The sequence below is a fragment of the Leopardus geoffroyi genome, chromosome A2, assembly GCF_018350155.1.
Source record: "Leopardus geoffroyi isolate Oge1 chromosome A2, O.geoffroyi_Oge1_pat1.0, whole genome shotgun sequence".
Taxonomy (NCBI): Eukaryota; Metazoa; Chordata; class Mammalia; order Carnivora; family Felidae; genus Leopardus; species Leopardus geoffroyi.
In genome coordinates, this window is record NC_059331.1 from 9,251,536 (window position 1) to 9,276,969 (window position 25,434).

The 25,434-nt window shown below is 54.6% G+C and overlaps 1 protein-coding gene across 11 annotated transcripts in view; it reads left to right on the forward strand.

Moving 5' to 3' along the window:
* The window catches only part of NFIX (nuclear factor I X), a 99,717-nt gene that overhangs the window by 22,527 nt on the left and 51,756 nt on the right, over positions 1-25,434 (forward strand). For 3 of the 11 annotated variants that reach the window (XM_045492147.1, XM_045492153.1, XM_045492150.1), the window contains exon 2: positions 5,794-6,325. In XM_045492147.1, coding sequence (XP_045348103.1) covers positions 5,794-6,325 — 532 coding nt within the window. Of the gene's footprint in view, positions 1-3,958; positions 4,782-5,299; positions 5,440-5,793; positions 6,326-25,434 lie in introns of those variants that run through there. The other 8 variants (XM_045492148.1, XM_045492151.1, XM_045492155.1 and 5 more) reach the window with 8 other exon arrangements.

Sequence of the window (25,434 nt, forward strand, 5' to 3'; positions counted from 1 at the left end):
TTTATTCGGTGGCGTTCTGGAAAAGCACACGCTTTACTTTCTTACGATGGAAGCGGTCATTTTCCTTAGCTGGATTTTCTTTTTTGCCCCTGACCCAGAGCCCTTGTCTTTTGTCCCTGGTCCTGTTTTTTCTTTTCTTTTTTTTTTTTTTTTCTTTCTTCCTTTTTCTTTTCTGCCCTGTCCTCTCTCCGTCCATCTTTGTCTTTCTTTCTCTCTTTGCAGTTTTGGGCCCAGCTTGGCTTTCTCTCTCCAGGTTTGGCTTTCTTCTCTCTCTCTCTCTCTCTCTCTGTCTCTCTTTCTTTTCCTCTTTTTCTGTGGTCTAATCAGTCTTTTTCTTTTGGAGGCACATTTTTCCTAGTGATGGCTGAAACTGGCTTGGGTATTTCAGAAATGTTCCAGTGAAAACTGTTGCTTTAAAAAAAAATCAAATTCTATATACTTGACCAGAATAAGAGAGGCCCTCCTCTTGCAAAGGCAGAAAAATTCCTTATGTTGCTTTTTAAAAGTCTTATCTCTGGCTTCTCAATTTTTCTTTTACGTGAAGAAAATACCTTTCCCCCCAAATTGCCTGCTTTTCCTTTATTCATTCCTCCCTCTTGTCTTTAGTTTTCTTTTTTTGCTCACTTCTCTTCCCAGCACCGCTGGCTTCCTCTCCCCCTCCCTATTTTTTTCTGTCATTCTCTTCCCCCCTCCCCTCTGTGGCTCCGAGGCCTGCCCGTCCCCTTGCTCCCTCCATCCCCTTAACCCTTGTACTTGTGGGTGACTCAGCCCTGAGAAGCCTTGAATTGTCTGAGGGTTTTTTGTCTTGGCTCTTGTCTGTGTGCAGGGTGCACGGTCTCTGAAGCTCTCAGCCCCGGCGGGAGGGGAGAAGGGAAGGAGGCTGAGTCTGGGACAGGTAATCTTCCAACCGAGCCTCCACTCTCGTAACAAAAGGGGGACAGTCCCCTTTTGTCTGGGGCTCCTGAGGGGCGTGGCCAGGGCCTGGAGCCACCACCAGTGGCAGGCAGGAGGAGGAGGCTGCAGGGGTAGGGGCACACCGAGTGTTTCTAATGGAACCCGAGTGATTCTTCTCTGTGTGTGCCCACAGGAGAGAGAGAGAGAGAGAGAGAGAGAGAGAGAGAGAGAGAGAGACCTTCTCCCCTCCCTCTCCAAGAGTTAGGAATACCCTGGCCCCTGGCCGCTCTTCCGGTAAACTCTCCCTCACACCGCAGACAGCGGCCCCGTGGGAACAGGGTGAGGGGAGAGCACACCCTGGGGATCCACTCTGCCCACCTTCAAGGTTACAGCAACTGGCAGGAGAAGGACAATTGGCGATTGTTCTCCTTCCGTGTTACTCCCCTGGGAAGGGCCTGTTGCTTCTCCTGTTAAGGGATCATTGAGGGGGCGCAGTGGGCCCTGTGTGGATCCCTGAGGCTCTACTGAGACGCTCCACTGGCCCTCCTGGGCCTCTTCTATGTCCAGTCTCTCTGCCACGCCATCGACCTTTGACCCCTCCATCCATCCAGGAGTGAATCATGGGTCTTGTCCTATTTCCTTAACTTCCACGTGGATCCTTCCACCTGCCATCTCCCCATCACCCACCCAGCTGTACCAGCGGATTCGGCTTCGGAATCAAGCCGTGTTCGGCACATCTCTTCCACTCAACCCTGTGGTCTGTGAGACGGAATATGCCAGAATTCTCCAGGAGGCTCATGTTGATCATATTCTGTGCGGTGTCCAGTATTCAGTATAAATCAAAATACCAGGAAAAGACCCGTATGCCAAATATAAATTCGCTTGTAATTTTTACCATCCCATCTTGACTTTAGAAAGATTGCTTCTCTCCAGGTGGAAAGGCAGCGTTTGGTATCTTATGTCACTCAGTTAACATCTTTGGCTAATTGGACTGAAGCTGGTTATTAACATGATGTTAATTATTGAACCCTACGCTAAGAGGCCTGTCCGCAACGACACCTGCCTCCTGCTTGTTCACCTCTGTTTCTCTTGGGGTCAGCCGTGGGCTCACTTCAGGCCGTTCGGGGACCTGGACTGGGGTCCCAGGTGCTGGCCAGCACCTTTCTCATTGTCAGGGTTCAGCGCCAGCCCAGGGCTGCATGTTTTGTTTTGGCACACCCCAGGCGCTCTTCCGGGAACCTTTCTGCCAGCATAAAGGCCATTGAGCACAGGGTTTCGGATGGGGAAGAAAGGGGCACGAGTGAGCAGTGACCTTTTTTCTGCTGCCAGCTGAGGGCTGAGCCTCGCCTGGGGAGAGGGGAGCTGTAGGGACAGTTCTGAGCGGGATCAGTGTCTCCATGTCTGTTTGTGAACTCCTCTGCTCGTCCTCTCATAACTGTTTCCTCCTTACAGCTTCTCCAAGGCCTACGGCAGGCCGCTCAGTAGCCCCTCGTAGAGACAGCCCTGTGGAGATGGCTCTCCTGGCCTCCCTCTCTCATGCCCACCTTCCTGCCTGGTCCTGCCTGGCTTGGAAGGGCGGGAGGGGGGGCGGGAGGGGCGGGGAGGGCTCTTCTCTGTGATTTGGTTTCCCCCAAGTTGCCCTGCTTTTCCTGCTAGAGCCCTTTCCTCTCTGTTGTTTCCTTTCTTAGCTTTTCCCCTCTCACATCGGTTTCTTTCTGTATGCTCCTGCACCTTGCTCTGTAGGGTTCGGCCCCTTAGCCTGAACTGAACTGGGGGCTAGGGGAGTGCCGTCCCTGCTCCAGCCAAGAAACCCCAAACACGGATCAAGTGGACGGACGGAGGGAAGGACGGGGCAGGGCTAGAGACGGCAAAGAATGAAGCTCCTGGGGGTTGGGGGGAGGCATCATCGTAAGACTCAGTGACTGTTCGGAAGCAGTGTCCATCTTCCTGCCTTTGTCACTTCTCCCTGGGATTGGCTGTTGTGTTTGTGGCTGCATGTAGTGCTTGTCAGCGGAGTGCTGTGACAGGAGGCTATTTTAATAAACTGTTGCAGTTTCCCCGAGCCGAGCTGCATTGCGTTGGCATCCCTCGTCACCGCTAATGGAGCGTGCGTGGCTGGGTGTGGGCTGAGGGAGGCGGTCGAGCTCGCTGGGGGCCTGGGGGTGGGGGTGCACCTCGTCTGGGAGTGCTCCTGCCGGTGGCGGCAGCCAGGCCCCGGGGAGGAAGGGGTGGCCGCACCCTGGGCGCCAGGTCCCTGCCCTGGAAGTGCGGCTGGCATGGACACTTTCCGAGCTCTCTTTCTTCTTCTCTTTCTATTCATAGCACCGCAGGCTCGCGGGTCTGGCCAGGGAGGAAAACTTCCACTCGCCCCTGTGCGCTCCATAAATAAAAAAAGAAATAGAACCAGAAAGAGAGTGTGAGGGCCTGAGAGAAAGAGACTGAAACCAAAACACAGAGAAGGCGCAGCTGCTCTCCCCAAGGCCTTCTGGGGCGCCCGCCCGAGCCAGGCCTTTATTTATTTCTTTTTCTGGCTTAAAAAAAGAAAAAAAAAAACCCGTGTCTTCCTCAATCCTAGTCCCCCCAGCCCTACCCCCCCACTCCGAATTTGCTGGCTGGCTGCTGCCAAATGGACCCGAGTGGGAGCCTGGAATGAAAAATTCATAACTGCTGGACTTTGCTTGTTCATTAGACGTGAACTTGTCGATTGGGCAAATTGTTTTTGGTCTCCAACTGCCGGGGGCTCTCCCCACCCTCCCGGCTCGCCTGGTTCCCTCCTCCCCTTGGACACAGCCATTGGCTGCTCGAGGATGTCTCATTGCCAAATAGGTGGATCCTTCTCTCTCCCTCTCTCTCTCCCTCTCTCTCTCTCTCTCTCTCTTCCTTCCCCCCCTTTTTACTGGCTTTGGCACAGGCAAATGGATGGGGATTGAGCATGAAAGGGAGAGAGAGGGAGTTTGAGAGAGAAAAGCAAAAAAAAAAAAAAATATATATATATATCCAAAATCCAACCAGCACACACGCGCACACACACACACACACACACACACACACACACACCACACTCGCACACACTTACACACACAGCACCATCCCATCCACGTCCTCCCTCGCTCTCTCCCTCTTTCTCTTCTTTCCTCCCTCCCTCCCTTACTCCCTCTCTCTCTTTTGCACGCGTCTGCCAGCGACGGTCTGCAGCCGGTCCGAACTCGTCCTCTTCCCCGGGAATCTGCGAGCTCCCCCTTTGCCTGTGATCAGGCTCAGAGGCGGAGGGAGGCGGCAGAAGTTTACATCCCTGTGCCGCTGCCAAAGCCGAAAGCCTTTTTCTTCAGCTGCCGCCTTCCCCCTCCTGGTTTTTGTTTTTGTTTTGTTTTGCACGGGTTGGGGGGGGGTGGAGGGGGGTGGGGGGTGGGGTAGGGTGTGCTGTGTGTTGGGGGTGGTGATTGGGAGGTAGGTTTTGATTTTGAAATTTTGCATATTTTCCTTCTCTCTCTTTTTTCTTAAACTGAAAGAGGATGCACAGGAGGCGAAATTGAACATTTTTTTTTGTTGGCTTTTGTTTACCTGGCGTGTGTGGCAACCGGCTCGCTCCCTCTCTCTGCTTGCTATCCCTGACCTTTCTTTCTTTTTGCTCCTTTTCAAAAAAAATATTAATTTCCCCCTTCTGTGCAATGGAGCGTGGAGGGGGGAGGAGGGGGAAGGGTTTGAGAATCCACCCAAGCCCGGCCCCTATTCCCCAGAACACCAATAATAACCCCCTTTAAAACATTTACCTTCCTCCCCTGCTCCTCCCCCTCCCCCCTCCCCCCACCCGCCCCCAACTCACAACTCTGTTGAGTCCAGAAGCTCAGAATCGGGCGTTGGGCTTTGCCGGGTGCTTCAGATCAATGGTAATTATTTAATTTTTTCCAGTTTTATTTTTGTAAACAGAAATCAATTATTATTTAAACTTCAAACAAGCAAACAAGCAAAAAAAAAAAAAACCAAAAAAAAAAAAAAAAAAACCAAAAAGCGAGAGCCCAGCCCTCTGTCACCTGAGTGGGAAAGAGGGTGAAGGGGTCAGTGGGGAAGGGGCTGCAGGACGCCCCACGAGGCTTTTAACCCTAATGTGGCCGAGGCAACCACCTTATTTGTGCTAACAAGAAGTGTTTTGTTCCTTATTACCGTGATTAACATTAGTATCGGTGTCGGTAACAAAGCTGAAATCACATATTTAGGATTTAGATCTGATTAAAAAAAAAAAATGCTGGGGTGGATGTTCCAATTGGAGCAGGAGAAAAGGGAATGAAAACAGCGTGGGGAGGGGACAGCCAAATCCGGTTCCTCGCTGGCTCCTGGATGTCATGTTCTCTCTTTTTGGGGGTGGCCAAAAATCGACCGGTGTCGGGACACGAGGCGGCCCCCGCGCGCCTCGTCTGTGCGTCCACGGGAGTCCGTGCAGACCCGGACGCCGCGCCACCGGGGCGAGCTGACGGGAGTTTGCGGCTGCGATAGACCATGGAGATGTCATGGGCGCGACAGAGCCTGGCGGGGATACCAGCAGCGTGTGTGTGTGGACGGCAACGTTGTCTGTGCGCGCGTGTGTGTGAGTGAGTGAGGGAGAGAGAGAGAGAGAGAGAATAGGTGTGTGCTCAGGCTCTGGGTGCCTCTGTCTGGCTGCTGAGGCTGAGATGGGAGCGAGCGGCTGGCTCGGCTGGCGGTGGCTCCAGACCACACTTTCGTAGAACAATCACGAGAGAAAATTGTCGTGGGAGGGGGGGAGGAGGAGGAGGAGGAGGCGGCGATTTTTTTCTTGTGCCCCCCTTCTAACGCTTCTTTTCTCCTTTTCTCTTTCCCCCTCACCCCGTCTTCCCCTCCTCCCGTCCTCCCTCGCCCCGCATGCTCCCGGCTTGCCGCCTGCAGGATGAGTTCCACCCGTTCATCGAGGCGCTGCTGCCTCACGTCCGCGCCTTCTCCTACACCTGGTTCAACCTGCAGGCGCGGAAGCGTAAGTACTTCAAGAAGCACGAGAAGCGGATGTCGAAGGACGAGGAGCGGGCGGTGAAGGACGAGCTGCTGGGCGAGAAGCCCGAGATCAAGCAGAAGTGGGCATCCCGGCTGCTGGCCAAGCTGCGCAAAGACATCCGGCCCGAGTTCCGAGAGGACTTTGTGCTGACCATCACGGGCAAGAAGCCCCCCTGCTGCGTGCTCTCCAACCCCGACCAGAAGGGCAAGATCCGGCGGATTGACTGCCTGCGCCAGGCCGACAAGGTGTGGCGGCTGGACCTGGTCATGGTGATTTTGTTTAAGGGGATCCCCCTGGAAAGTACTGATGGGGAGCGGCTCTACAAGTCGCCCCAGTGCTCGAACCCCGGCCTCTGCGTCCAGCCACATCACATTGGAGTCACAATCAAAGAACTGGATCTTTATCTGGCTTACTTTGTCCACACTCCAGGTAGGTCACTTCCAACCCCCCTCCCCCCCCCCCATTTTATTTTACTCGCTGGCATTTGTTTTGTGTACGGTTCCTCTTCTTTCCGAGGGATGCAGGCAGTAGGCCTCACGAGTGCGCCTGTCCTGCCCAGGGCTGCAGCGTGTCTGATGTTCCTGTTCCCTTCTTCCGTTTCCCTCCACGCTCTCTATGCTCCCTCTTTTGCTCCCTTGCCACGTTCCCTGTGGGGGGGGGGGGGGGGTTGTCGGCCGTCTCCGTCTTTGGAGGACTCATCTTACCCTAAAGGCGCTGCAGGTCTCAGGACTGGGGCCAGGCTGCCCAGAATTATCCACCAGGGTGAGAGTTGGCGATGAACACTACTGCACACAGACAAAAATCACTCGTTGCTCAGATTTAAAATGAGTCAGAAGAGGCACCGGGAGCCAGGTGCTGGCTTGCCTGCGGCTTCCCCGCAAGTCCTGGGGAAAAGCGGGATTTGGCACAAGCCGGGTGGGCAGCGGTTCGGTGGAGAGAGGGGCGTGTAAAAGCCCGGGTTATGAGCCAGAATGAATAGAAAAGAGGAGAGAAGGCAGAGGTGGGCAGATTCTGGGGCCCAGATGCCCAGTCCGGAGCCGGAGCCGGTTGGGCTGGGATTGTTGGGATTTGACTGTCGGAGAGTAGGAAAGTCATTTGACTTCACAGAGAGGGAAAAGGCGCATGAGATTCCTTCCGCTCTCCCCTCGGAGGTGTGCCGGCTGAAGTGGGGAGACCCCAGGATGGATGCCCATGGCCCCCACCCCTCTGCTGGGAAGCGGAGAGGCAGTCCCCAGCACAGGCATGTCGGGGAGTGGCGTAGTTGCAGCAGTGGTCTGAAAGGAACAAACAATCCAAAAACTCTGTAAATTTCCCTTTTCCTTTTGTGTTCCAAGCAGTTCCACTTCTCCGCTTTGCTTTTCCAGTTTTGCCCAGCATTTTGGGTCGGGGTGGTTCAGTTCTCTTCCTCCGTTCCTTCCCCCCACCCTTTCCCTTTTTATAATTTCTTTCCGCTTTTGTTTTCTTACAAATTGAAACAGAGATGGCTGGTTAATTTTTAGCCTCCACTCAGCTACGCCCAATTTACTGCCGCCTTTGAAACCTAAACGGGCGGCACTCTGTGATTAAGCAAGGCAGAAGTGTGTTTACATTATGCCCAACCAACTTGTAATGAGAGGGCTACCAAACCTTTTTCTGTGTGTGTGTGTGTGTGTGTGTGTGTGTGTGTGTGTGTGTTTTCCCTTTCCACTATTCCGGTATTTTTTTCTCCCTTGTTTCCCTTCTTTCTGTCTTTATGCAAATGTAACAGAATGTGGCTTAACTTCAACTCTAGTGAGTGTTCTTTCCCGCAAGTGTGTGTGTGTGTTTGTGTGTGTGTGTGTGTGTGTGTGTGTGTGTGTGTCTTCCTTCCTGTTCATTCATAAAAAAGAAAAGCAACTCACTTTTCTGCTGTGGTCACTCCCTTGCCTGTTTGGGAAGTTGGGAGGAGTCGTATGACTTAATCCAGAAATGAAATTTTGGGGAACTTTTAGCATTGCGTCGGGGAAGTAACTTCCACTAGGATTAGCACTGAGGGTTTCTATGTTGGCGAACTCTGGGGATGAAAAGGTGGTATTTGAGGCCTCTCTCCTTACTCGCACTCTCTCTCATTCTAAGAGGTGGCTTTGATAGTTTGTTGGAGGCAGTGGACATCCCCCTCCCACCGCCCCCACAGCCATTCCTCCCTCCGTGGATCTTTCTAGGCTTGCACTTGTCCCGGTGTGACTATCGTGACCCCTCATGAAGAATGACCAACTGCCAGTCCTCTCCTCTGTTCGCCCTTTTTCTTTCTGGAAATGAGACTGAAGAAACAAAATTTAAAGTTATCCTCTCATTCATTCTCTGTCTCTACAGCAAGTCGGAGTGGGGAGGGTGTGTGCCTGGTAGTGCTAAAGGGAGCTTGGGGGAGGCTTGGAGCCTTGAGTTTGTGTCTGTCAGATAGATCCTCTGCAAGGGCATTCTGTACCTTCTGATTTTAGAACTAGGGCCGCTGAGATGGAAATCAATACTCACCTCTCTCTGGCTTCCTCCTACCCTGCTCTCTAGCTAGATCCCTGTAGCTGAGCTGTTTCCCTGGACTCTTTTATTTTAGGCCAAATTCTTTTTTTTTTTTTTTAATTTTTTTAAACATTTATTTATTTTTGAGACAGAGAGAGAGAGAGCATGAACAGGGGAGGGTCAGAGAAAGAGGGAGACACAGAATCTGAAACAGGCTCCAGGCTCTGAGCTGTCAGCCCAGAGCCCGACGCGGGGCTCGAACCCACGGACTGCGAGAGCATGACCTGAGCCGAAGTCGGCCGCTTAACCGACTGAGCCACCCAGGCGCCCCGATTTTAGGCCAAATTCTTGACGGCTGCCAGCATGAGGCTAAGGTAGGATGAAGTGTGTGTGAAGAAGGAGACCGTTTCTGGCCAGCCTCCTGGCTCCTGGACTAACCAGGCAGGTGTCTGTCGTGAGAAAGGAGGCATCCCCTCCCGCCCCCCAGCTATAATGAGATCATTTGCCCAGGAATATGAGTGAATTCATGCCCCCATCGAATGCCGCCGCGGCCATTTCTGTCCCGGCTGAGGTCCAGTTCCTTGATAAAAGCTGAGTGGAGAACTGGGGATATTTCAAAAGAATTCGTCTATACTCTAGCTCCCCGGACTCCAGATAGTTTCGACGAAGGTAGGATTTCTGGCTGGAATTGCTTTCATTCACATGTGCCTTACTGAAGGAGTAGGGGTGAATCCGTGCAGCATGGGCCTTGGGTAGGTGGTCTCAAGATAGGGAGGTGCAGCCACAGCCTTCTCCCCAAGCCACCCCAGTTGGCTAGAAAATGTCTTCTTCTGGCCGAGCCCCCAAACAGCATGGATCTGACAGCACAGCCTTCTCCTGCCCATGCCCCCCCCCACCCCACCCCTGGACATGCTCAGCAGGGTGCCCCTTGCTCCTTCCTCCTAGTATAAACCAGGAGTAGGGGCTAGGGTGGCAAGGTCTCAGATGAGAGTTGCTTTGGATTCTTAAAGTACGTTTCTTCCCCTAAGACTGGGTTGAAGGACGCAGTCTGGGCCGAGCTGGCGGTGCCGGGTTTGGTGACAAGTGAACTTGACACGGTGGTAAGCATGGGGGCGTTGCCTTACCTCCAAGTGCCATCATCATCCGTGGCCCTCGTGTGCTTTTGTTTTGCCCCACTTGAAGCTTCGAGAGGTGGCATGGCTGGGGAGGAAATAAAGGACGTGTGTGCGTGTGTGTGTGATGTCGGGAGCTCCGCTCCCAGAGCATGGGGTCCAAAAGACCGCCCAGGGTGTGTTACGGCCTCTTGAGCGTGGCCTTCCTGCTGGGAAGAAATCTTGACATGCATTTGTCCCATTCGGGAGGGAGGTTGAGGCAGAGTGGGGTCAGAGAACCCGGCCATGGGGAGTAGTGGTGCATTCCCGGTGATGTCCTTCCATCCAAAGAGGTTGCCCGAAGGCAGGTGGTTGGAGATACAGGGGAGCGTGGGTCTAGGAGGCCTCTGCTTGTGTGTGAGGAAGGATGGCTGAGCTGGTCCAGAAGTGCTGCTGGGCTATCTCCAAAGCTGCTTCTGCAGGGCTCTGAAGGTGATCTGGTATCTTTGGACCTGCCCTAACCTAGGCTTCGGTCCTAGAAAATGGAAAAATCTGGGGCGCCCGTCTGACTCAGCCTGTAGAGCATGTGACTCTTGATCTTGGGGTTGTGAATTTGAGCCCACAACGAGTGTAGAGATTACTTGAAAGTTAAAAAAGAGTCTGAAAGTAATAAAAAGCTTCACCGAATGGAAATGTCAGCTTCTCCCTGTCAGATTCCTCTGACAGGCCCCAGTGGAAGCCCGTGAAGTCCAGATACTCGGGTGGTGATTCTTTTCTTTATCTCGGCTTGTTCACGATGGAGAAATTCACATGTAGAAGGAGCCCCCATCACCAGTGCTGGTAGTTGCTGACTGACTTACGGTCAGGCTCCACTCACTCATCCATACCCCCCACTGCCCACCCACGCTGGGTTGTTTAGAAGAAAACCCAGGCATTGTAGCTTTTCATCTGTAAATATATCTGTGCATGTCTCTAAAGATGAGGAGTCTTGAAGAACGCAACCACACTATCACTATACCTAAAAATAATCAACCGTTTCTTCAGCATGGTCAGGCTAGTCAGCGTTCACATTTCCCTAATTATCTCCCAGTTTTGTTTGTCTGGGTCAGGATCAGAATCAAAATCAGAATCAGGTGCACACAGGGGCGCCTTGCTGGCTCCGTTGGTGGAGCATGGGGCTCTTGATCTCCAGGTCGTGAGTTCAAGCCCCATGCTGGGCGTAGAGCTTACTTAAAAAAAAAGAAAGGAAGGAAGGAAGAAAATCAGGTGCACGCATTGCGACGGGTCGATATGTCTTTCAGACTCACAATCTCTAGGCGGTCCTCCTCCACCTTGGTTTCTTTTCTGGCAGTTCTTGGGTTGTTGCTGTTGAAGGAAGTGGGTCATTTGTCCTGTAGGGTTTCTCCATCTGGGCTCTGCAGACTGTGCTCCCCTGGGTTGTTTGTGCAACACTCTGAAAGGAGATTCTGCCTCCCTCCTCGCCTCCGGGTCCTGGGACGGCCGGACCTTACCTGTCACAGGAAATGGATTCGCACCTAAGGATTGGTCTAAGTGAACTTTTTCAAGTGCACAGTCACCCTTCTCAGGTGTAAGAGTTCTCTGGTTTTGCTCTCTGCTTCAGAGCTCGGGGCTTTGCAGTGAGTGCTGGTTTTCAGGTCCGAGGGAGGACTCTTCCTCTGGGCCCTTCCATGGCGGTACAGGCCATGTTAGCCCTGCCAAGATACAGATGATGCCAGCGATGCCCCTAAGCCTTTGCTGGATCCTCGGCCCATCTGGTGGCTCTGGTGGCAGTGCATGGGAGAGACCACAGGAGCGCCAGCCGCCTTCCTGGGGGACTGGCCCCTAGCGCGGCCTCTGGGCCACCTCACCCACTGCCTCTTTTTTCAAGGCCCAGAAATGCCACTGGTCTGCGTCGTTGAGGCAGCACCATCTGGTACCAGGGCTGGCGTAGACTGCAGGGCCCAGGAATCAGACTCGTAAGACTCGCGAGAGGCGCGGATCATCTTTTAACCCAACGCAAGGTCCCCTTTAGAACATCCTGGAGGAGGTGTCACTGTTGTTCAAAGGTCAGCTTTGGCCACTGTAAAATTCTTCCGTTCGTCCAACCCAGAGAAGGGTTAGAGGGTTGCAGCTAGCCTGTAAAGATACCAGCACATAGCAGGCAGGTGGCGGATCACCGCTGCTGGCTGTCCTTGCTGTTGTTAGGATCTCATGAGCCCAAGGCTGCCTCCCTGTCGCCTGTACCTGTCAGTCTCATTTCCGTCAGGGGACAACTCAGGTGAGCGCTGAGTTTTCTGTGACACGGCAGCCTCTCGGATGCTGAAGCCTGCTCTCATGGTTCCTTTCCACCCTTCTCCCCAGGAAGCTGTCCTTTCTCCAGGCCAAACGTTGCCAGTCCCTCACGCCTCCCGCAGTGGATGCAGCTCCTCGAGCCCTTGCCATTTTGGTCACCACTTCCTGGAGGCCCTCTTAAACTGGAGCATTTGGTATGGAACACAGAAACTCCAGGCGCGATCAGGTCCCGTGGTCGCTGCGGGATTTGCAGGGCCTTCCGGCTACGTAATGTGTGGGGCCCAGTGCAAACCGAAAAGTGCGGGGCTCCTAGTTCAGAATGATTAGGGATTGCGATGGGACGACAGTGAGAGCGTTAAGACCAAGCACGGGGTGCGTGTGACTGTCCAGGTTGCATACCCGTGAAGCCGGCCCGGGCCGCCTGTGCTCTGTTAATGTGACATGGGATGCCTTGCTTGGTGGGGTGGAAGGGTGACGGGGCTCAGGCTAGCCTCAAGAAGGGGATGTGACCCCAAAGAGGAGAGATGAGAAATGCCCAGTCAGGCGAGCTGTTGCCTACAGGCCTGGGACAGTCCTTTGGCTTGGTCTCCTTCTAGGACTCCCCTGACCATCTGCTCGTGTCACCTTTGTCCATAGCCTGTCTGCTCAACCAGTCGGGTCCACGCTGGTTGCGACGCACAGGGGTTCTCGGTGGAGTGCTCACTCTGCTGGCTGAGTTGGAAGCGATAGCTCAAGGGAAAGAAAGAATCGCCCTCGTCTGAGCTTGAACCAGCGCTGTGGGCTGTGAACAAGCCAGAGGGGACCTGGACGCCCTGAGCGTGGGGACCAGCTGTGCTCCACCACCCACCCAGAGGAAACGGGGCCGCTCTGCAGCAGGAGGGCCGGGGTCCAGACACGCGGAAGGACTTCCTGAGGATTCAGTTTACTTCTTGGCATTGCTGGAGGGTGGTCGAATTTCCTTTATTCACGAAACACGCGCTCGGTGAACCTACTGTGAGCGAGGCCGTTCTAAGAATGAGAGACTCCCGCATTCGGCTGGCAGGGTTTGGGTGAGGGCCTCGTAGTGACTTCTAGAAGATGCGGTCCCGTGGGTGTTGAGTGTGCAGTGATCCGTGCGGGGAGGGAGGGAAGACCCGTTGGGGCTTCACCAGGGGCCGTGAAGAGGGAGGCAGGACCCATCTCTGCCGCTTTCTAGTGCTGCAGAGACCTGGGGTGCCAAGGAAGGGTTGGCCAGAGGGCCGTGCCATGGTCCCCCTCTGTTCTGGTGTCTGCAGCAGCTGTGTGGAGAGGACACAGCTGAGCATCCCCTTTTCTGCCCAAGGGAGAGGGTGGCTCCCTCCCCACCCCTTTTTCTCTTTGCCCCATCAGTCCCACCCCCCACCCCTGTCTCAGGAGCTGCCACGCTTCAGTTATCTTATCCTTCAGTGTCCGATTCAGAAGTCCTTTCAAAGGCCCCAGCCGTGTCAGCGCGGTGCTCGCACAAAAGGCCTCTTTGATTTCTTGTTTGTTTTCATTTGCCAGTGGAGGGGGAGGGGGCTGGAGAGAAAGAGCTTCTGGGTTTTAAAATTTTTATTTGGGTTGCTTCATTCTCAGAGGGGTCGGGTCCCTGGAACTCCTTTCTGAGTTGGGGGCTCCAGGCGATGGGCGGTCTTCTGGGCTGACGCAGGAAGTGGGGGCTGCCCCCACCAAGCAAGAGGGGGAAGCGTGGGGGCTCAGGATGTAGTCGTTGGTTCACCTCGGGCCTGTGCTAGGCCAGAGGGTTGGAAGGGGCAGGTTAGAACCTACTGCTTGGGTAGGGAAAGGTCCGACGTGCCGGGGACCGAAGTACATTCCCCTGGTAGCCACGTCCCCTGTAGAGGCCTTTGTCACAGCTGTGGGATTGGAGTGGTCCTGAACCTTGACTTTGCCGTTTTCCCTTTATCGTCCCAGATTCTGCCGTTTCCCTCTCGGTTGGATGGGAAGGGAGCGGGGGCCCTTCTAGCATGCGGACTCCTTGGAAATCCTTTACATACAGACTGGTCTCCCCACTGTCTGTCAGGGCGTGAAGTAGAGGGGTGACCGGTCTACCCAGCAGCCTGGTGTCCTGTGGGGCGAGGCCTGGGACAAGCCCCTCTCTCACCTCCCCCCACCGGCCCTCCCCTTACCTCTTGCCTCTCTCCGTGATGGTTTGTGAGACCGCTGCAGCGCGGGTGCCCCTCCCAGGGCACAAGGCCCATGGCTCGCGGAGGACTTTGAGGACAGGGGGCTGAGGCCGAAAGGAGCCGGAGGGCCTCCCTCACCAGCAGTCTGGGACCAGAGGCACCCAGACCGATGCCTGTCGGGGTGCCTACTTCAAGCACACGTGGGTGCGTCCCCACATACAGTAAGAAGAGGGGCAGCCCATGGGTTGTCATGCCTGTGTGGAGGCCCGACTGCCGCGGCTCAGAAGGGAGCGCCGAGAGTGAGTGTTGGGCAGGTGGTCACGGGCGTCAGCAACAGGGAAGCGTGCCCACTGGGTGAGGGGGCTCCGCAGGGCCTGGTTGGCAGACGGGAGGAGGAGGCTGGGGGGCTGAGAGATAGATAAATATAGCTGATGGCATTTCTGATGATAGGTTTTTCTTGGCACCAAGGGCACCGTGGAAAACAGCACGACAAACGCCGGCCCCACAGGCCGCCGTCGCCATTTTAAGCATGTTTGAGCCGAGGGGTGGCTGGCGTTAGACGAGGGTCCCAGCAGGCGGAGGGGCTGCGGCAGGGAGGTCTGGCTGGACTCTGCCTCGCCCCCCCGCCCCCCGGGTGCCTGTGTTTTTGCCTCTGTCCGGATGGCTATCTCATAACTGATTTTCTGGACCTCTGGGGAGTACAAAAATATTTTGGGGTTGCTAACTGAAGGGGTACCCATTTGTTCAGGCTCCCGACAACTTCTTGTTCCCCGTCGATGCGGGAGGGGGGGCACACCCCTGCTCTCCATCCCCTTCTTTAATTCCATTTTTTCCACCAAAGGCCCCGTGTGGCTAAGGCATCGTGCCGAGTCCTGTCTGTGTGTTAACCACCCAAATTCTCACACCGATTCCGAGTTTGAATCTGTGCTCCTGGCTGCGTGTGTGTGTGTTTGTGCTCAGGTGACACACAGCGGGGGATCGGTGCAGTGGGGGATCAGTGAATCAGACCCGGGGGCCTGGGAGTCTTCCTGGAAGATAACCTGTTTGAACCCCATCTTGAAAGGACAGTGAGGAATTAGCTCGTTTTCGTCAGCTGGCTGAGCCTTTTCAGCCGCCCGAAGCCGATCCCCTTTCCCACAATGGTGGAGTGATATAGGCAGGGCAGGTATTATTATCCCCACTGTACAGAGAAGGGAACCCAAGTACAGAGATGTCACAGCACTGAGGTCGCACGATGAGTTTCCAGCAGAAGGACCCCAAGATCCGGGTCACGGAGCACCTCAGCTGCCACCTGTGGGCCTTGCTGCTCCTTGAACTTCACGGGGATTGCTGGCCTTGGCAGAGTCTCAGAGGAGAAAGCTGTGCGGGTCCCCATGGTCTCCGTTGCTCTCTAGGAGCTGAGACGGTGAGGCTGGAGCCTAGCCTGTGGCTCAGCTCAAGGGCTCCCCCAGCTGCTGAGCACGTGGGGTGGAGACAGTGATCGGGCACCTGGCCTGTCCTTGACACTGGCCTCCCCACCAGCTGGCCCCCTGCCTCTGACCCAAGAGGCAGCATGATACGGGTTGGGCCCACTGGATGCCTCCACCCTGCTGTGGCCAGCCCGGCTTCTTGGCACCTCTCCCTGGAGTGTGGGGAAGGGCAGGTAGAGTGGGCAGGAAGTCCAGGCCTGGGGCCAGGCCGCTCGGCTGGATCTTGGGATCCCTGATCCTTGCTGTGTCACGCCCTTTTCCTGGGAGTCTGCTTGGAACTGAAGTCTGAAATAAGAAAAATGAATGCAGTTGTCCCAATTAACCAGATGATGGCTGGAAGTTTTGCAGTAATCTTCTTTTATGCTCCTGTCTTTTATGCTCCTTCACATAAACTCTCACGCTTACCCCTTTCTTAAAGTTTGAAAACTTTGGATCTGCGTACATAAAAACTCTCCCAGCACGTGGAGGGGTTGGGTTATAGGAGAGGCTAGCCCATGCTAGAGATTTTCCTGCTTCCGTGGCTGGTAAGATAGGGACATAACCTCTTAACCACTGATAACAGCTCCTGTAGAGCAGAGTTTTCCAACCACAGCTCTCTCGGCCCTGGGGCCAGATCATTCTGTGTTGTGGAGACCGTCCTGTGCGTTGCGGGGTGGTTAACAACATCTCTGGCCTCGACCTGCTGGATGTCAGTTGCGACGCTCCACCCCGGGTGTGACAACTGAGATACCTCAGGACATTTCCATGGGGAGAGGATTGCCCCAGCTGAGAGCCTCTGGCGTAGAAGAAACAGAGGGATTCAGGCAGAACGGGGCCCGCCTTCACCTCTTGCCTCTCCCCTCAGTCGCATGGCAACAGAACCTCTGAGCCCTGGCTGGTCCCCTGTATGTCCTATGCCATTTTCCCTTTCTGGGCAGCAGGACCCTGGGCTGAAGCCATCTGGGGGCTCCTCTCCCTCCTGGGAATCGTGAGCCCATCTGAGAGTCTCCTACCGAATATCCCTCGTCATATCTCACATCCTGGTCTCTCCATGTGCTGAGGCCACTGATCTGGGGACTAGAAGAGGGGGTCTGCTCTCCAGCTGACCCAGGCCTATGTGGCGAGCCAGCGGCTCCGTCAGGCCCATCGCAGACCCCAGAGAGCAGCAGACATTTGTTTCTGCGGCGTGGGATGCAGAGACCAGAAGTGTCGCCTGAGCCTCAGCACTACTCTTTTTAAATGATGTATTTGATTTTTTTTTATTACAGTAGTAAAACACGCTCTTTCTAAAAAATTCAAACAATAGAGAAATGAGAGAGACAGACAAGCTCCCCAAATAACCCTCCTGAGCCAGAGAGAAACTCACTTCTCAGGTCTGTGTAAGTTCTTCTCATTTCTTTTCATTAATTCCTGTATCAAATAACTTTTAAATATGGAGATATCTATTTTAAGAGCAGATGGTATGTTTGGGCTAATTGAACCGGGTCCAGGGAGTGCCACTGTGGTCTTAACTTTTCCCATTCCCTGCCCGTTCCAGCAATGTGTCCCCCATCACCCCAGGTGCAGAGCCGGTATCTGTCCTCTTTGACCCCTCCCCCGCCAGGTGACAGTTTCTGCTTATCCTTCCGGGAGCATGATGACCAGCAGGATGTACGTTGGTATCTGAGCAGCCAGGATCCTGCTGTGGGCATTTCTGCTGGCAGTATAACACCGATGGTGGAAATCAGGGCCTGAGGCCCAGCCCCTGCTGAGCACCCCCCCCCCCCCCCGCCAAAGGCTCAGCCACCATGGGGGTTGGGGTGTGGCAGGGGCACTGAGGGAAGGAGGGGCGGATGAGAAGTGGCCTGCTTGGCTGTGCCCCGCTTGGCCCCGGCCTCTCCTCTCTGGAGCCAGCTTCCCAGCTCCTTCCTAGAGGGCCAGAGTGATCCTCTGTGTGGGGTAGACTCTTCAAGTAGCCTGGCATCCTAGAGGCTTTTCTAGACCCTCCAGTCTCCTTCCAGGGTTGGTGGTGGCTGCTGCCTTTTTCCTTTCTTAAAGGAAAGGGGGTGAAATGTCCTTCAGCCTTCCAGGATATATCCCATCATAATTCTTTGTGTTGGGCTTAAAGATATGGCAGAGAGGAGAGTGTCCTCTCCAGGCCAGGGGCAGGGACAAGACTGGAAGGAATCTGGAGAGAGCTTTGCGGCTGGGTCAGCCGGTCTAGGGGAAGCTGCAGATGACAGCCGGGAGTAGGGTGACACCTGGTGACTCTTCTGGACTGGGCAGAGTGTGCAGAGAGATCAGGAGATCCCCGGAGGTGGCCTGCAGGAGGCTGACTGAGTGCTGCCTTTGAGGAGTGTGTCCTTATTATATCCCCATTAGCGCATAATTATTATATAATGGGTGTTATTGCATAATGGCAGTTATATAACACGTGGCCCAGAATACGGGGTGTGTGTGTGTGTGTGTGTGTGTGTGTGTGTGTGTGTAATAAGTGTATATTCTCTGGCTATAAATAGCTGCCAGCCCTGCACTGAATCTGTGGTCACACCAGAGCCACCTTATAAATACCCAGCAGTGGGCTATAAATTTCTGAGTGGTGACGTAGGCAGACTTGGTACCTAGTTAGGAGGTGGTGGGAGGGACTTTCAGCCCCACCCGGCCACATGACATCATTGTTTCCATAGTAATAAGAACGCTCCCTGGGGGACCAAGCAAAGAGAGGCCTTTAAAGGGAGGAGGCAAATGGATAGGAAGCTGGGTGGGGGTGTTTTGCCTGGGGCTGACCAGGGTGGGATCCCCTGGGCAGAGGGCTGCCTCCCCACAGGTATAGGAAACGCCAGGGCAGGAAACTCCATTTTCTTTCGTCTCTCCTTCAGAGGGTTTCAGGGCGCCTCCTTGTGTGGCTGGTTGTGCTGACTCTGCTGCCTGTTAGCGAGAGAGAGCCGGGGGAGCCACACCGTCTCTCCATCCTTCCCTCTCCCAGGTGACCTCTTCGTGGCTCTGGGGCCACTCGCTGAAGGGGAGTTGAACAGGGGCAAACCAGGGCTCTGCACCCCAGTCATATCCTCCATGGGGCGGGACCGCTTCCCCTACCAGAGGTTTTAGGCCAATTTTGGCCTTAGTAATATAAGAAATATGTGAACAATTTGGAGCGCATCTCAGCGAGCCTTGTGGAAGTCATGGCACTGGGAGATGGCGCCCGGGAAGAAAGAGGAGACACGGAAAGTGTTTGGTTCCAGAAGAAGCTAGGGGGTGGGATGCAATCTATTTATGTGTCTGAGACGTAGTAGTTTCGTACTGGGTGGCGAAGAGCTACTCTTCGACTTCCTGAGGGTAGAGGAAGAGATCCGTTTGCTGGCAGGTGGTGGGATTGAGGTTAGCTGGGAGGAGGGAAGGATGAGTGACCAACTTGTCACAGTATGACCGGTAGTTTTCTGATTTCAGCACTAAAGGTCCCTTGTCCCAGGAAATCCTTTTGTCCCTTGCAAACCAGGACGGCTGGTCATCCTAGAACAATGGTTTTCAACCAGGGGTGAGTTTGCCCTCCAGGGATCCTTTCGCAATGTCCGTGGACACTTTGGATTGTCACAGCCAGGGGAGGATGATGTTGGCATCTAGTGAGTTGAGGCCAGGGCACAGGGTAGTCGATAGTCCCTCAACAAGGAATCGTCTGGCTCCAAATGTCACTAGTGGTGAGACGGAGAAGGCCTGTGTTGCGGGGGGTGTGGTAAGCAGAGCTTCTGGGTCTCCTCAAGACCTCCCTTGCCTAGCAGAGAGCCCCTTACTTACCCCGCCTCCTCTCTGCATTTCTTGCAGCTCTATTTTTTTGTGCTTTGATTGGTTATGTGCAGGGTTCTGGGGCCCGGAGACTTTTTTCTAGGGAATCCTGGGGCTTCTGAGAGGGTCCTTCCCCCTCTCAAAGCTCAGAGGCTTTTGCAGCTAAGACCGTGCTGAGCATGAGGCCTGCTAGGCAGCATGGCACTGGTGTGGATCTTTTGCTTGTTACTAAAAAATAATAAAAATGGAAAAGCCATTAAATAGCCATCCCTGGTTGCCTACCAAAGAGTTCCCGAGAGGCAAAACCTGCCTGCTTCCCTCGCCTTTCAGGCAAGCTCTTCCCGTGTAGACCTGAGCAGGCCACCGTGGCTGCCGGCCCTAGGGGTCCCCTGAGTGTACCAGTCCCAGGGCAAGAGCTTGTTTCCACAAAAGCCCACTCCCAGACCCGGCAACGAGGGCAGGACTCTGCCACTCAAACGGAACACTTTGCAAATGGGACAGATGAGGAAGCTCTGAATCCTATTCTGGCATGTGGGGTTCACAGAAATCTGGTTTACCTGATGTCATTGGTGGCAGATACCATTTTGCCTTCATGCGTGAGATGTAATCACGAGAGTATATAGCACTTTCTCTCTCACCTGTGTTTCGTGCCTGTTTCCTTTACTGCCCGGCTGTGGCCTGCCTGGCGCCCTCTGGCCCTGATCACATGCATAGTGTGGCCAATTAGGTCATTGTTTCTGCCGGGAGGGGGCCCACAGACGATGGCCAATATGGTGGTTCCGTGGTCTCGTCTGCACCGGGTAGCTGGCCAGAGCCGGAGGATCAGCTGGGCTGCAGGCTGCCCCTTATGTGTGTTGAGCTCAACTTTTGAGTTTGGACTTGGGATCGAGATAGCTAATGAGCACGGGCTGGGGAGGCAGGGCCCACAAGTCTGTAAGCAAGGCCCTGCCTGCTGCGCCACGGGGAACTCTGTGGGGAGCAGTGCTGGCTCCAAGCACAAAGGCCGCTGCTCCACGGAGGAGTAATCTTCAGGGTATTGCCAGCCCGAGAATATGGCCAAATGAGAGGCCCCTGCCCCGAGGATGGGCCAGATTTCTCTCACTTATTTATGGTATTGTGGTTTATGAAGCGGGCCCGGCACACAGATCTCTGGGCACAGTTTCAAATACAAACATTTCTTTTAAATTAAACAACACATGCAGTCTCTCTGTCTCTCTGTCTCTGTCTCTGTCTCTCTCTCTCTCTCTCACACACACACACACACACACACACACACACGCACGCACGCGCACACACACCCGGTCTGTTCAAGCCGTGCTGCTGCCCAGGAGTATTCGGCCACGTGGGTCAGTAACTGAGGATGATGATTCTGAAGCCACCATTTAATATTAGATTTTGTAACTCAGAGATTCATTAATATAATTACTCAGATGCCAGCCTGGCTTGGCAAGGTCTCTTGAATTGTGTTCCTCTCCGACAAAGCGCTCTGGCTGCAGGGATGCCCCTGGTGTGCCAGAGCCCCACTCACTGGTTTGCGGACTGTGGGCAGAGGCATGTGTTGGCCTCCTTGGCACACCCTCTCTGGGAGAGGCTGGGCGATCCCATGGTGGCAAGTCCTGCCTTGATGTGTCTCATTAGGACACAGGCACCTCTGGAGAGTCTGCGGCAGAAGTGAACAGTCAGCTGGGCGAGGCCCCATTTGAATGCAAGTTTGACCCGGGCTCGGCGGGTGGCCGGGTAATTTTGCTCCCCTGGGACACTTTGCGCTCATTTTGTAGGTTTTTCTCGCTAGGCTAGAATCCTGGAACTAGGACTGTGTTGTATCTGCCTTTGCATCGGTCTCTTGCCCAGTGTGTAGCTTTGTACAATCCCCAAACCCATTTTGAATATTGAATTACCTTCAGATGGGAAGTAGCCGACTGCCTATCCTTGAGATGACACAAAGGCACCGAATGGCATTCAAATCAGAGAAGGGGCTGATGAAGGAAGGGACTGAAGGCAGGGGAGAGTGGCCGGTGTGCTAAGCAGCCATCACGAGGGGAGAATTCTGACAGATGAGGAGTGGTAGAAGCTTCTGGAAGGACAGCGGCAGGCAAGTGAGAAGCTGTGGGTTAGTGGGTTGAAAGGGGTTCGGTTTCTCAAAAAATGTATGTATTTTTTTGCTTTATGGCCATTGACATATCAAGAAGATAGGGAAAGAGCAGCTCTCTTCCTGGCCCCCTCCTTCCCCTGGCCCTTTGTTAGAGGGGCCCCTCTGGGTGGGCCACCGGCCCTGGTTCGGCCGGCCCGCGCTCTCTGGCCTTCCTTCGGTCTCTCTGGCTGGCCCTGCGGGACCAGAAGGGGCGACCCCCCCCCCTCCTGGCCTTGCGGCAAGCACATGGTCCCCTGAGCCCGTGGCCTCTGCAGAGGCAGCCTGCGGGGCTGCCGAGCTCACCCGTGACAGGATCTCCTCCCGTGTCAGATCCTCTCCCCCCCTGCTAACCTCGTAGATGCCCTGCAGCGTAGGCTGGGAGGCTGCGGGCCCAGAGCATCCGCTCCCGCTGGCGTGGAGCTCAGGCATCCGAAGTGTTTGCCTTTTGCTCTCCCCCTCGCCCCCCCCTCCTCTTGCTTCAGAAGCCCTGGCCTCCAGGCCCCTGTGTGGAGGCAGACTCGTGGCTGCTGTTCCAGCCCTGTCTTCGGGAAGACCCCTCTGGCCTTGGCCTCCCCGGCCGAAGATGACCGCCGTCCCCCAGCTGGTACCTGTGCTCCCGGCTCTGGTGGCTGGATTTGGTTCTTAACAATAAATTATTAAAGGAATGTGAACAGTCTCTCGCACAGTGGCACACGCACAGTCACCTTTCTGGGCCAATCCCAACGTCTCTTCCGCCGCTGCTGCCCCTTTGCTGGCCTCAGACCTCAGAGTGGGTCCCATTCGTTTTCGAGGTAATTCCCAGCTCTTCCCTCTCCGCCTGGAGACTCTCCAGCCAGCTGCTTCCTCCTTTCCCTGAGCCTCTTTCCTCAGGCCCCACGCGCCTTTCCGATACATTCTAAGAGGCCCCTTTCCCCTCCAGAGTCCCCCTTGTCTAGTTAGAGGAGTGGCCCCCTTCCCGGTCTCGGGGGTGGGGCAGGTGGGAGTATGGCGTGCTGCGGTGTGGCAGTGGTTTGGGGGTGTCACGTTCCTCCTTGCTCTGTGTCGTTTGGCCTAGTGTCCACATGAGCATGAAAGTTTCATGTGAACACCGACAGACCCGCAGTGCTGTGGTTTCCCATTGCCTCGTTACGTTCTTCTACGATATGGGGGGCGGTCACCTACATACAGTCTCTCATCCATCCGCTGGTTTAAAAAAAAGATATTTTCCCGATTCTAAGACTCGTGCACATTCATCGTAAAAACACCACATAAGCACAAAGTCTAGAGGGGTCAACAATTATCAACATTCTGGGGCGCCTGGGTGGCTCGGTCGGTCAAGCGTCCGCCTTCGGCTCAGGTCATGATCTCGCGGTTCGTGGGTCCGAGCCCCGCGTCGGGCTCTGGGCTGACGGCTCAGAGCCTGGAGCCTGCTTCCGATTTTGTGTCTCCCTCCCTCTCTGCCCCTCCCCAACTAGCACTCTGTCTGTCTCTGTCTCTCAAAAAATAAAATCAAAACGATTAAAAAAATTAAAATTATCACCATTCTGCCACTTAAATAGCCACTATTAAGCTTTTGTTGTATTTTTTGTACCTATTTGTGCACATGTTTTATTTTTAAAAAATTCTCGAGTTTACGATACTAACACTTTTGGGTGCTACTTTTAAAATTTTAACACCTCTGTGCATTCGGCCGTATCACAATTTTTCAAAAACGAATTTTTGGTGGTTTAGCATCTTAGCTGCATTTCCCCTCATTTTCAACATTTCTAATGAATTCTATCCTCTTTTCATTTTGGAAATGAGAAATTACCTTTTATTATTAATGTAAGAGGTGCTTGGGTTTTTAAAAATTATTTATTTTGAGAGAGAGAGAGAGAGAGCGGGTGTGTGCAGGGGAGGGGCAGAGAAAGGGAGAGAATTCTAAGCAGGCTCTGCGCTGTCAGTGCAGAGCCCGATGTGGGGCTCGAACTCATGAACTGTGAAATCATGACCTGAGCCAAGATCAAGAGTTGGATGCTGGGGTGCTTGGGTGGCTCAGTCAGTTAAGCGTCCGACTTCGGCTCAGGTCATGATCTCACGGTTCATGAGTTCGGGCCCTGCATCAGGCTCTGTGCTCACAGCTTGGAGCCTGGAGCCTGCTTCAGATTTTGTCTCCCTCTCTCTCTCTGCCCCTCCCCTGCTCATGCTCTGCCTGCCCCCCCCCTCAAAAATAAATAAAAACAGGGGCGCCTGGGTGGCGCAGTCGGTTAAGCGTCCCACTTCAGCTCAGGTCACGATCTCGCGGTCCGTGAGTTCGAGCCCCGCGTCGGGCTCTGGGCTGATGGCTCAGAGCCTGGAGCCTGCTTCCGATTCTGTGTCTCCCTCTCTCTCTGCCCCTCCCCCGTTCATGCTCTGTCTCTCTCTGTCTCAAAAATAAATAAATGTTAAAAAAAATTTTTTTAAATAATAAAAACATAATTAAAAAAAAAAAAAAGAACCAGATGCTTAACTGACTGAGCCACCCAGGTGCCCTATTATTGGTGCTTGTTTAAAAAAAAAAATACAGGGGCCCCTGGTTGGCTCAGTCAGAAGAGCATGTGACTTTTGATGTTGGGGTCGTGGGTTCAAGCCCCGCGTGGGGTGTACAGATAACTTAAAAAAATACACACATGCTTTTTAAACTGCTGCGTGAGACTTGAGCGGGCCAGAGTTGATGTAATCCCTCATCGGTGGAAGCCTTTACGGGGTACATCCTGCTGGGGTGGACATTCTGGTGCAGCAAACTTTGCAGCTCCGTGTATGAACTTCAGACAAGACTTCCTAGCAGTTGAATTACCAGCAAGGGGTACAGACTCTTCTTCATGTGGATTGTTACATTGCTGTCTGGCAGTTTGGTTCCCACAGACGACACATGAGGACTCTGTTCATGCCACCCAGAGCCCCAGAAAGACACCACCATCATTTACACACATTACGCGCCCATCCTGTATATGTTACATGAGGATGTCTTTTTTTTTTTTTAGTTGATACAATCCACCCCATAGTGTGGGGCTCGAACTCACGACCCCAAGATCAAGAGTCGTGTCCTCTACCGTGTCCGGGTGCCCCCAGGATGCACTTTGTATGAGCCCACCCTCCCGTCCCTGTCATAGACGTCTGTCTGTTGCGTCAGCTCACGTGTCCCCAGGAGACATGGCGCTGTCATCCGCTGTAAGAGCTAATCTTGGACATCACCCCTGGACACCTCTGGGCTAGCACTGCTGGCCGGGGAGAGGTCCTCGGGGCCCTGGCATGGCAGTGTCCGTTCCCTCGGGCCGGGAGCTGGCAGGGGAGCCCCGGGACCGCCTGGCAGTGAGCAGGTGCTGGACACAGCATCTGAAAGGCAGCAGCCCCCCAGCGCCACGGCGGAGGCGCGGGCCCACGGTGGCCACCGGCAAGCGCCTCGAGAGCTCCCGAGGAAGCAGCTGCTGCTGATCCCCGAGGCCAGCCCGGCCGTCTGCCACCAGCACCCTGGGCCTGCCTGGGAGGTGCATTCCTCCTGTGCCGGAGGGGAGGCTAAGGGAGGGCGAATCCCTCACTCTGGGCCGTGGACGCTGTCTTCACTAACACACACACACACACACATACACACACACACACACGGACATGCATCCTATGCCCCAGAGATGGCATCCCCCAGGGCCACACAGCCCCCGTGCCCTACCCCGGAGCCAGGACTGTCTCCTCCCCCAGGTGTCTAGGCACGCGTGCGTGAGCTGCTCTCCTCAGGCTCCGTCCCCACAGGCACCTGCCCCGTGCCCCTCCCTCTGCGTGTGCACGCGCGGGTGTTTGTTCGCCTTGAACCTGGGCCTTGTGTCACTCTCTCCCTCTCTGGCCCGTTGAGGCTGCAGGGTCTCAGACCCCTGGCGACTCTCGTCCCCTGCCCTTCTCGGTGCGCCGTCTCGCCCGGAACTGGACCGTCCCCAGGCACGGCAAGGTCGGAGCCTCCTTGTGACCCCTGCGGCCCAGCGGGAGGCCTGTGAGGTGCAGGGCGGAGGGAGCCGCGGACAGGGAGGCCTTTCTTCCCTCCTCGCCGCAGCAGCTGTGGTGTGGCATCCCTGCCTCCAGGGCCCGTGGCCACGCCACCGTGGGTGGCACGCGTGTTTATGAAACTTGGTCCATTCTTTTCCTCCGCGAGGGTTCGGCAAGTGTTACCCTGTGAGTGCCTGTGCGGTGCTTGTGTGTCTGAGTGTCAGAAGGTGGG